This window comes from Brachyistius frenatus, unplaced genomic scaffold, assembly GCF_029030835.1.
Source record: "Brachyistius frenatus isolate BFR_SWC_R1_liver_20210118 unplaced genomic scaffold, ASM2903083v1 Contig_77, whole genome shotgun sequence".
NCBI classification, from domain to species: Eukaryota; Metazoa; Chordata; class Actinopteri; family Embiotocidae; genus Brachyistius; species Brachyistius frenatus.
The window spans coordinates 1,466,776-1,479,376 of record NW_027210676.1 but is presented as its reverse complement, the minus strand read 5'-3'; the positions used below and the strand labels follow the sequence as shown (position 1 = coordinate 1,479,376).

The following is a 12,601-nucleotide window of genomic DNA, read 5'->3' as shown; positions in this document are numbered from 1 at the left end:
TTGGCCTGTGTCAAATTAGCTGTCTGTAACTGTCACATAAATGTAATGGAGACAAAACGGCAACATTTCTCTTTAAATTGGGGTGTAGAAGTATGAGGCATAAAATGGAAAAGTTTATACAAACAACCATCTCAAATGATCTCAAAGTAACATATTCCATATTTACCGCGGATTTCCTTTATATGTCACGGTAAAAAAAGAAAAGAAAAAGAAAAGAAGAAATCAGCCTGTAATAAAACGACAGACTAAAGCAGTGGGTCATTTGCACATGCACGTAGGGGACACGTTTGGACATGTGTCCTCTTGTCCTGCTTGCAGCGGGCTACTGCCACAGACAGGGGCGAGTGAGGCACCACGTGAGGGAGACACCATTGAATTATTTCGTTGTTATTTTTGTTGTGGCTGTGTTATGTACCACGCCCACCTGGCTGTCCTATAATAACTGCTCTTCGTCCGCAGCAGCAGCAGTAGCCTATTCCTCGTCCTCATGGGGCTGACAGGCTCGACGCAGCTGTCTCACTGAAAATGCATGCCAACGTTGTTGTTATGGGGACGGAGAGCGTCGGGAAATCAGGTAAAAAAACAACAACAACACGTTTTTAATGGAACAAATATAGTTATACATATGTGTTTCAATGGTTAATTAATTGTTGTTTTTCAGCTTTGACTGTGCGCCTCTTAACGCGGAGATTCATTGGAGAGTATGGAGATATTGGTAAGTTCTGCTAACTTCGATGTTCTGTTTTTTTTTTTTTTTTTGTTTTGTATTTTTATATTATTGAAACCTTTCCTGAACTTATCTTTATTTTGTGTTGCAGAATCAATCTACAGTCAGAGTTTTATAGTCGATGGGAGGGAGATCACTCTCAATATTTGGGATTCCCCTTACTCTGAGGTAAGGAGACAAAGAATTATAACAATGAAATTGTATTATATAATACTTACACCATTAAGTATAGGTGGAGTAATGTAGAAATAGCGGATTACAATTTACAATAAAATAAAATAATTATCAGAAAAATGTACTTAATGTATAAGGAGTAAAAGTACTCTTCATGCCTAATGGTCATTTAACTCTGTTATACTTTTATTTTATGATTGCCTTGAAGTGTCTGAAGCATTTTGATGTTTAGTTAACTTTAACCTAACATTAATTTAAAAAAAAATATCCTTGCTATGATAATGCATCATATTTTAGAAGATGTTCTATGTGTAAAAACTAAATATGTAACCATACATTTTTACATAAGTAAAGTACTTGAGTAAAAGCACTCTGCACCCCTGGCTGTTGCTGCAACTGAAATGTCTAATTTCACAGGATTTGTCTGTGGAGACGTCCCTCTTTGATAAGAAGGTCCGGTGGGCAGATGGCTACGTTCTGGTCTACAGCATCTGCGACAGGGCCAGTTTCAACACCGTCAGCAGACTCATTCAGACCATCAAGTCCACCAAACACTACCTCAGTTCAGATAAAGCGCCCATCGTGATCGTGGGCAACAAAAGGGACTTGCACCACAGGCGGACAGTGCTGAGTGAGGAAGGCCGGCTGTTGGCTCTCAACACGGACTGCCACTTCTATGAAGTGTCGGCAGCCGAGAACTACCACAGCGTGCTCATGGTCTTTCACGGCCTGGTGGACAGGATGAAGGACGCTAAGCTGACCACGAAGAGGCCTCTTAGGTTCAAGGCCATAGTGAAAAGCATGTCTGCAGTGTTTGCCAGGAGACGGACAGACTCATTTTAGTGAGAGCACGACAGAAGAGGAATGAGTTCTCTGTGAATATGAATAAGACAGGGAATGCCTTGTGTGTGTTTGACTGGATGGACATTACAATCTGTCAGTGAAATATTATCAGATTTGTCCCATCACTGTGCCAAAGGTAACAATGTAGGTTCCAGAGGCAAAGACACTCCAGAGATGGGATCTGCTTTCACAAAGGAGTGTGTAAAGACTCCAGAGAAGAAAAAAAGCTTCAGAAGACACAAAAGACGGATGGACTTACATGACTCTCATTTCCTATACAGAAACTTCTGTAGCGTGCCGCATCATGTTTAAGCAACATATATTTTGCATGTCTTACACAATGTGGCTTCAGATTGGAAGAAATTCCATGCACAATATAAATGTCCCTTTATTTGTAATGTAAATGCCAAAGATAATTTCTTAAGATTAAAAAACACTTCAAACCAGCAGTGAAACTTTTGTACTGCAGGAAAAGGCAACTGTCTTGCTAAAGCCTCTAAATAATTCTTCAAAGTGAAATCCATATATTTTTTATTTATTCAAGTCTAAACACTGTACAGCAAAATAATAAACTGAGTGTTTTCTATATTTATGAGCTCTCATGTTCCGTCCAGTGACTGAGTCACACTGAAATGTACAGTTTGTTTGAAGTTTCATGGCTTACAATGATTTTAATAAAGCCTGTTCAGAAATACATATTTCAGTTGTGCTTATTCTAAAATCTGATAACGATTCTTATTTGGAAATGCTTGCAGAGTTGCATTCTTCATTTGTGCAACTATTTGTCTCTGATAAACACAGAGCAAAACTGTTACTTTTATCATATTAAAAATGCACTAATTGGTGCAAGTATTTGTTAATTGAGTATTATTTGGTAATAAGAATAAGATTTCATGTGTTTTTTATATATAACAATTTTGAAATAAGAGCAAGGCAGCTGTAAAGAACTAAAAAAAAAAAGAAAAAAAGACATGAATGTGTTTATAATAAAAGGGATCATCCACCGGTTATGTTGCTGTAAAAACATCCAAGTGTTTGAGTAAAACCCCTCACTTCTCCTCCATGTCTTCTCTTGATCTTAAATCATGAGACTTCACACCCATCCTCTCTCTCAGTCAGGGCCTGCAAATTATACTCTGCAACTAGGAGACCATTTCCCCAGAAAAAAAATCCTTTAATTTGTTTCTGGCCTGCTCCAGTAAACTTGGTCTGACCCCCGAGATTAGGCAGCAGAAACGTCAATTCCTCTTACCCTCCCTCCCCTCAGCCTCTGTCGTTAGGCGTCGGGAAGATGTGCATCTTTGTGGCTATTAAAGCAGCAGCACAAGAGGGCAAATGGTAGGTAAGCCGGTGCCGCTCACCCTCTTTTCTATTCTCCCGCGTGAAGAATCGGACAGGAACAAGGCAGGGGTTAACAAAGTGAGACTGGAGTAGTCTGGCCCCTGCAGGTCCTTGTCACAGTCTCTGACCCTTCAAGGTCTTCACAACAGGACCCAGACCAAACAGCAGTCAGACAAAGATGTTTCAACTGTGAGAGCTGCTTTAAGCTTTACTGGAGCTGAAATGATGTGTCTCCATGTGCTGCCACAATGACACAGACACTTACAGGGACATGGGATTTCTACACAGAAAAAAAGTGGAAATAAAAAAAAAGCAAGCGATGGGCTGTGTTGGCACTTTTCATGGCACTGACTGGGGAAATGCATTTTGAATAATCACACTGGATTCTGTTTCAAAATAGCATTAGCATTTTAAATTAGCCTCTTAATTCACTGTAACTTGAACAGGCTTTTTTGACTCTTGGCAAGCATTTTGTGCCACCAAAGATATTTGTGTGACACTCAGCACACTGTGTACAAGAAGCTCTTTTATACTAAATTAAAAGAGTAACCCGGTATTTGGCCATTTTGTGTCTGTAAAAAACTGCCAAATGGAAACACTTTCACTTTAGACTAAATCCATTTTATGTCAGGTATAAAGTGCTAGTCAAGTATAATGAAAATGTATCTACGGCATAAACTCTTGGCAAGTGTTGCTGGATTACACTTAATGGCACAACATGGAGCACATGACACTGGATGCCCCACAGAAACTACAGCTTCATGTTTAAATAACTGAACCACTCTTGTCAATAAAGCAATAGTGTTTTCTGTTGTTTGATATATTTTTGCAGCATGTCCTTCAAAGCTTTAACACGTCCTGCTTCCAAATTAACCTGAATACTTCAAGGCACAAATACATTAAGATGCCAGAAATGTTTCAGGGACATCTTGGTCCAGGCTCACCTGATGGTATCAGATCAGCTGCAGAAAACAGTGACTTAACACTAACCTCATGCTGCAGGCCAGAATCAGGCTACCGATGTAGTTAAGAAACATTGAGTATTATTTAGTACATAATTATGAACTCAAACAGATCCTTCTTTAGCATATATATATAAATGTCAAAAAATAGACTGAAAGAATGTTAACTGAATTAAATACTATGGATGCATCTATAGTGACTTTTTTTTATAAAAACAAAGTCAAATTTTTTTATGCTTTCAGTTCACCATATAAGGATATTATTGTAGGTATTTTGTCCTTTGAATTTTGTTGTGCTGAATTGTTTTATCTGGATTTTCCTATGCAGATCACTTAGTACACTTGGCATATATTGTTACAGTGGGAGTTTTGAACAGTTTTGAATTTGGGGGGATGATACGTGACCGTTTTGTGTGAATATAATCTTTGTTTATAGTCTGTTTATTCTAATTTGTATTCATTTTCACTGTTTGTGTTTTTTTTAGAAATGCAACTGTATTTTAAACAAAAGCCCAGGAAAGCAGTTGGGATCGCAAATGAGCTTACAAATGCTATACAGCATGTGGTACTTGTCTATTCTGTGAAAATTCAGTACTTGTTGACTGGATCTGTTCCTTTAAAAACCAAGAAAGGTACCATTCCTGCTGATTTAACACTACTTTCACACATCCTATTATAACACATACTGAGGGAGATCTGTTGAGTCACAATTTAAGGACTGTTCCCATCACTGGGCTTAACTCAGCACTTAATATTTAATATCTTGTTCCTGAAAGCACATTACTCATAAGGAAAACAAATGCTGGTCCACAGCAATGTTTACAACCTGCATTCAAACTCTAGACTGGTGTTCCCAGCTTTCTTTTTTGGGATTATAGTCTTTTTTTTTAAATATTAAGATATTTTTACTGATTTCTGTCCAGAAAAAAAGGAAGAAAGAGACAGTTCAGTCACAAAGCAGTGCACAAAAGAAAAATATTCACTTCATGAGGACATGTGACCGAGCAATAAATGATACAGGTTATTTTTAACATTTAATCTTAAACTTAGTAGCTCAACCCCACCCCAACCCAACCCATTTCTTCTGCCAGAATTTCTGCAATTCATAACTAAATAAATAAGAGTAGTACAATGTTTCGGAGTGAAACCAACCCAGGGCACAACAAAAGTAGATGAGCTGGAACTCGGGTCTTTGACCCAGGGGTGGAAAGAAATGAAAATATTAAAAAAATAAAAATAGTTTCTGAATTAATATGTTTATATTGCTTGTGATGCTGTAGAGGTAAATATGTGGATACATACAGTGCATCGAGAAAGTATTCACAATGCTTCACTTTTTCCTCATTTTGTTATGTTACAGCCTTATTCCAAAATGGATTAAATTCATTTTTTTCCTCAAAATGCCATCAGGTTGGATGGGGAGCGTCGGTGCACAGCCATTTTCAGATCTCTCCAGAGATGTTCAATTGGGTTCAAGTCTGGGCTCTGGCTGGGCCACTCAAGGACATTCACAGAGTTGTCCCGAAGCCACTCCTTTGTTATCCTGGCTGTGTGCTTAGGGTTGTTGTCCTGTTGGAAGATGAACCTTTGCCCCAGTCTGAGGTCCAGAGCGCTTTGGAGCAGGTTTTCATCAAGGATGTCTCTGTACATTGCTGCATTCATCTTTCCCTCCATCCTGACTAGTCTCCCAGTTCCTGCTGCTGAAAAACATCCCCACAGCATGATGCTGCCACCACCATGCTTCACTGTGGGGATGGTGTTGGGCAGGTGATGAGCGGTGCCTGGTTTCCTCCCTAGACATGACGCTTGGCATTCAGGCCAAAGAGTTCAATCTTTGTTTCATCAGACCAGAGAATTTTGTTTCTCATGGTCCTTCAGGTGCCTTTTGGTAAACTCCAGGTGGGCTGTCATGTGCCTTTTACTGAGGAGTGGCTTCCGTCTGGCTACTGTACCGTACAGGCCTGCTTGGTGGAGTGCTGCAGAGATGGTTGTCCTTCTGGAAGGTTCTCCTCTTTTCACAGAGCAACGCTGGAGCTCTATCAGAGTGACCATCGGGTTCTTGGTCACCTCCCTGACTAAGGCCCTTCTCCCCCGATCGCTCAGTTTGGCCGGGCGGCCAACTCCAGGAAGAGTCCTGGTGGTTCCAAACTTCTTCCATTTACGGATGATGGAGGCCACTGTGCTCATTGGGACCTTCAATGCTGCCAACATTTTTCTGTACCCTTCCCCAGATCTGTGCCTCGATACAATCCATCTCGGAGGTCTACAGACAATTCCTTGGACTTCATGGCTTGGTTTGTGTTCTGACATGCACTGTCAACTGTGGGACCTTATACTGTATATGGTTTCATCTTTGCATGGTAGAGTTTTAACTAGCATTTGTGGATGCTCAACAAAAAAAATTTGAGAAATGCTCAGGCTGGTATGACTGTTGCCTTTTAGAATTTAGTCAAATAGTAACTAAACCACTGAACCCTGACTGAATGGTTCAAGTCAAAGTCACACAATTACCTGTGAAAGAATGAACTATGACTCAAAGTTCCTCATAAAACATGTAAGACCTTAAAACAAATGCAGAGCAGTAACAGTAATCCTAAATTTGTGTGATGACACTGCTTGCAGGTAATCAGAGACCATCTCTGTCACTGTGGCTCCAAAGAAACCAAATGCATCCAACCTTTATGTTTTTTTCCAGTCCGAGCAGCTTCACATTTTCAAGAGACATTACTGATCAATGCTGTAACAAAATGTAATTTTCTCTTAGCTTATCAAATACAAGCAGTCCTTATTTCATTACTGGGTAAGCAACCTATATGGGCCAGGAAGTCAGCAAGTTCAGAGACCTGGTAAACAAAGAAATAAAACAAAAAGAGAGAGTGGTTCACAGAGTAACTGTAGCAAATCTCTATATAAATTCTGTTGGACTGTACTGTATTGAACTTTTTTAATTTTCAAGTAAAACAGCAATCTATCAATCCTGTGCTGCCCTGCCTTACAAAGACAGAAAAATGTTTAAATAGGCTTAAATTAACTTTATTTTGATAATTTTTAGTTTGTAGATTTTAGTTAAAAAAACAACATAAATTTTGCTTTAGTTAGCCATTGATTAATTCCCCTCCTAGCTTGTCTCTTGTTATTTCTCAGTGGTGGAGAGTGCAGTAAATGTGTATATTGTGTATAAAATAAGTCAATTTTAAACAAATATTAACATATGTTACTGCATTTGTTGGACTTGCCGCAGCTCACTTCCTCCTATTGGAAAAAACAAAGCTCACAACTTTTTCATATAACAAACACCAAGAACCTAATGCCACCAATTTCAACTGAGCCAAACTCACACTTGGACTATAACCTTGAGGCATTACAGGCTTTGTCAACCTGACAATGTCTTTCAATTTCCTATAAAGGATTTAGACAGGGGGTCTGGAATGTGTGGACTGTAAAACAAACTGCGGTGCCCAATGAGCTTTTACGTTCAGCAGATTATTAAATCAAAAATGTGTTAACTGTTCAAAAATGTCAACTATCCCTTTACTCGTGCCCTTTTGCCTCTGCTAAGCTCTCCCGCAAAGACTTACAGACCCCCTGCAGCGCACTGCTGCTCAGTAGCTTTCCAGATAAGGTCTTGATGTGTACACACAGTAACCATAATTCACCCCCCCAGCAGTGAAAGTAGCAAAAGTTCAAAGTTCAGTAGCACTTGGCACTTTTTCTTGTTAGGATTTAATGGCTTATCTCACTGTCAGCTCAGGAACCAACTCATCTGAAACCTGTTGCACATTTTTGCATATGCCAGAAATTTAGGAGTTGTTTTTTTCCCCCATTTGTCTTATTCCCAGCTGTCACTTAAGGCAGCCCGGCAGAGTAGAATTACGACAAGGTGTGAAGTGCTCTTTGGTGTGTATAATAGGCATGCAATAATAATGAGTCATTGTAACAGGTACATAATCCAGCAGCCTCAACCTTCCTCATGTTGACGTGAACTCGGCAGATCCAGAACAATACACTTATCATGGAGACATTTGACAGAAGGTCTGTCTTCTCTCCAGTCTCTCAGTCTTAAACTAAGCACTCCTAAACTACAGATCAAACCTTTTTATGACACGTTTACAGACAGTCATCTCTGCATGTTGCCTTTAGCAGGTCAGTGCTGTCCTGTGCTGTGTATGCACTGATCATAAAAAAGGCTCCTGTCTTGATGGAGGATTTACAAGATTTCTACCTCTTCAAGGATAATTAAACAGTAAAATAAGCAGTTTGTATTTGGACCTAGCAATTAATGCATTTAAATTGAGATAATCCAGGTTTAAAAAAAAAAATAAGCTTCTTTTAGCCTTTAATACGGATACAGAGTGCAGGCTAGTCATGTCTGGAGGACAGAGCCGATAATACTTTGATCTAATATAAAATGTCTGATTGAGTTGGGAAACCGTTTCCTCTCACATGAGGGGTTCACGTGGAGAGGAAGTGAGACAGATTTTCACACGTGAATCAGTAAATTAAATTAGGCGTGGGGTGCGAGTGACTCATCACACCATAAAGGGTGATGTGAAGTGGAGTAGGTGCTCCTTTGCAGCAGACAATGACTGCTGTAACTAGCCGCAAGTGTTCTTCTAAAGAGGCTAAAAACATTTATTCGCTTTTTTTTTTTATAAGAGTTCAAGGACTGATAGCACTGGTATAAATCTACAGCTAGCATCTGTTAGAATAATTTAGTACCACGACTGAAAAGAGTAACAATACAGCACTAATTAATGTTTTATCTTTTATATCCGTCTAAATCATATAAAATACTTAATCACTGCCTTGCGCTTGTATGCCTCCGCCAACCGGTCCAGTTGCAGTTTATAACCATGATTTGTGATTAAGGGATATAAAAGAAATTGCTTTGAGTTGACTTTGTTAAACTTTTTTGTTGTCGTTATTTTGTATTAGAAGTCATTCAGAGAAAGAAGAAAAAAACCAAAACAGGTTCTGCTTTGCAAAGAAAGCGGATTCTCACAAATTAAGTTGAAGAATGACAGCAATGTATATATACATTAAATATATATATGTATCGGCAAAGAAGCTGCAAATTGCTTCACACACATCTTCAACCTAACAGCACAGAAGTTCTATACAATCACCACAGTTTCAAAATGGACATCCGAAATTAGTCTCACCAGTTTAGCATCTGACTAAATGTGTGAAATATGGTCACAATCTCCCCTTCTCTTCCTGAGTGATGGTGTTGAATAATGGCCAGAAAAGTGTTTTTGCAGAGCATTGTGATGTCACGGTGAAGATGACCTTTGACCTTTCAGGGTAAAAAAGGTCACCACTTCATCATTTTATCCTGTTAAAAATTTGTGTGAAATGTTGTCATAATTAACAAACATTTTAGAGTTATAGCCACAAATGTGTTTTGTGAAGTCACAGTGACCTTTCACCTTTGGCCACGAAAATGTAATCATTTCATCCCCGATTCTAAGTGAATGTTTGTGCCAAATTTGAAGAAAGTCTCTCATGATAAGGGACAGACAATGCTTCCGGACTAAATATGAAATTTTACTGTTTGTGTGTAAGTGCTTAGATGGACCTGCTCCGTCTCTATCCGTCAGACCTTTTGCACACATCTACCCCTTGTTTCCTGCTCAGGTCACTGGACCGGCAGCTTTCAGTGGTTCCAGATCCAAACTGACTCTGGGCTGAACAGGTTTTCTCATTGGCAGCTCCAGAACTTAGGAAAATTGTCTCCCATCAGATCAGCAACTTTATTACCAGTATTCCAATCAAACATTTCCAGATTAGGCCCCATTTAAATTTTACTTATGTAGTGCTCATGAATATCCTCATGTGTTGTTCTGGCGACTCTTTAAATCTTTAAAATGTGCTCCATAAATATTCATAACGTGACCTAAATATACATCAATCTTGATGCGGTGTTAAAATTCATCCCACTCTCACTGTCCAAATATTTGGACAAACTGTATTTTGATGCTTTGGAACCAGTGATTTTGATACTTTCATGCCAATTAAACCATTGCATTTAATGTAAGGATTATCTATTAACAAAAGCGTTATCCATGGAAACTTGATTTCAAATCTTTTGAGTATTTATTTCTGAATAACATCACGTATTCACACTTAAATGAGCTGACATCGAACATTCTCAGTTAACTATTTACTTAAGTTTTAACTGAAAGCATGACTGATGTGATTCATCAGGACGGTGCAGGTGTGACTGGATCAGATTTAATTGACACTGACCTGACAAACAGATCCTCTTGAAGATATGTGGAGGTTGTGGCTCAGCGGGTAGAGCTGTCCATCACAAATCCCTCAGCCTTCACCTGTTGAAGAGGCAAGACAATCAACCTCAAATTGTGATCTGAATAAAAACTGAAAAAACTAATTTTAAGGCCAATCAAACTTTTTCTAATTAGTAGCTGCAGGAAGACCTTCCCACTTATTTATTAGCTAAATCTTTTAATTAGATCCTTAATTTGAATCAGAGACTTGATTCTCTGATGTTTTGCAGCTGGAGCCCCTTTGTCATTCTCAGTAATGTTTGTAACTGGCAGAATGTAAAGGACATTTTAACCAGGATTTGCCCTTTAACGCTGGCTTAGCTCAACCAGTTTTACATGATGTCTGCTATCCATGAAACTTACTTCACGCAGCATGTATTAAACACGTGCCTAAGTACACGTTAAAACTTTACCAGCCTTGGCTGTTTGCTAAGCTGACCCCTGCTGCAGGGGTCCAATGTTGTGTAACAGCCCTTTTGTCTGATATTCATCCTCTGAATTATGCAGTTGCAGAGAATGATTGCTGAATGTGAAGAATGCTATTGATTGCATTTCCGAAGAAAGAGCTACATCCAGGATCACACAGCAAGACATCCAGTGGTGGATCAAAGATTATGTAGAACCTGAGCTGTACGATTAATAGTAAGATATATTTACAGTTGTATTTATTACATGTGGGGGAAGGACATGTAATGAGCTTAGTAAAAAAAAACATGTGGTTTCATTTGAAGGATCTTTTGGACATCGAGTAGTCTGAGAAGCATTCTTTTAGGCTGTTTCAGTCAAATTGCTGGTATTTACAAGGCAAAGCACAGATTTCTATTCTTGTGTCAAATTCGTATGTGGTCAACATTGTGAAACGGTCGCAATTTGGTTCAGCTTGTTGTTACCAGACCCGAATTCATTGCATATGGGTCATATGGGTCTGATAATGCTGGTCATAGATCTTGGGTTAATTTTGAAACTATTGGAGCAGCCTTTAACGAATCGGCATTCACCACCATATGCACCAAAACTCTACTACTGCTGCAACTGCATTTAGAAAAAACACTTGATTTCAATGTCATAGCACTTAGCCACCCACACTGGTCATTGATTGGCCAAACCTTCAGAGTAGCAGTGCAAACGTAGCAAAGAAAATAGCAAAGAAAATTGAAGCTGTGAGCAATAGACTGGCAAAGGCAGGCTTAGTTTGGTTAGATTTAGGCATCAAAACTACTTAGTCAGGTTCAGGAGAAGATCCAGGTTTGGGTCAAAAATAAGTATGTTAGCCAAGAAAGTTACATTTCATTTTTATGATAGGAGGGATGTAAGACCCAAATGCATGACACAACAGGACAGGCCACAATTGTGGGAGGAAAACAACAAAAGCATGCCAAGCAAGGCTGCTTTCAAAAATTAAAGTCAAGCATAAACTAACAAATGAGCATGTGTCGGGAGAAATGACGCACTCATCAGTCATCACGAGCAGTGTTGTGGTATGCGCTGAACTCTGAATGAAAATACTTAGAAAGGTTAGTGCAATTTATTTAGACTGGCAGCTAAATAACCTTTAATATCCGTTAGGACTGGGTCAAGATTTGGAGTCTTCTCTAATGTGACTGAATGTGCCAACATCACAATCTTCAGATTTGTCTTCAATTTATCATGTTAAATAATCAAATAAAGATTAAAGACTATCTGTTTCCCCCCCGTGTCAAATGTTTGTGCTAAGCTTAAGATAGCAAACAGATGTGAGAGTGGAATAGATCTTATAGCAAGAAAGGGAAAAATAATTGAGTACACATTTATTCCCAGCACAGGTACAGGACAAAAAAAACCAAATGAAAAGGAGAGGCTGTATACACAGTGCAATTTCCAAGTCACCATGTTTTCATAAATGTAGCATTACGACCTGCAAAGACTCCCGACATAAAAACCAAGAAATGTATTTCCCAAAATGTCAAAGTATTTCTTAAAATTATCTTTTGAATTGTAATAGAAACCATATCTGACTGGTGAGGTACAAACCCTCCAACCTATAAACAGAATCTTAACAATAACATAAATTTAACTTGTAGCTTCGACTGAACAGAAACAAACACTCAGCTGATGGACAGGAAAATTCTAAGTGGTGCATGTCAGACTTTCTACCTCCCATTATCATTTACTGTAACAGAATGAGCTAAAACAGCTGATAGATAAATAACCTAAACAAGTTCAAAGTTACAAAACAGATTTTGGAAACTAGATTATTGATACTGAATCTCAAATCCAGTAATCGA

General features: G+C 38.8%; 1 protein-coding gene across 1 annotated transcript; it reads left to right on the top strand.

Annotated features, from left to right (window-relative positions):
• The first annotated feature begins 255 nt into the window (after window positions 1–255).
• LOC138626772 (ras-related and estrogen-regulated growth inhibitor-like protein) lies at window positions 256–2,350 on the top strand. Its single transcript, XM_069708670.1, has 4 exons — window positions 256–574; window positions 662–715; window positions 819–895; window positions 1,319–2,350. Exons 1-4 carry the CDS (start codon window positions 526–528, stop codon window positions 1,742–1,744), a joined length of 606 nt encoding a protein of 201 aa, XP_069564771.1. The 5' UTR covers window positions 256–525; the 3' UTR covers window positions 1,745–2,350.
• The last annotated feature ends 10,251 nt before the right edge of the window (window positions 2,351–12,601 follow it).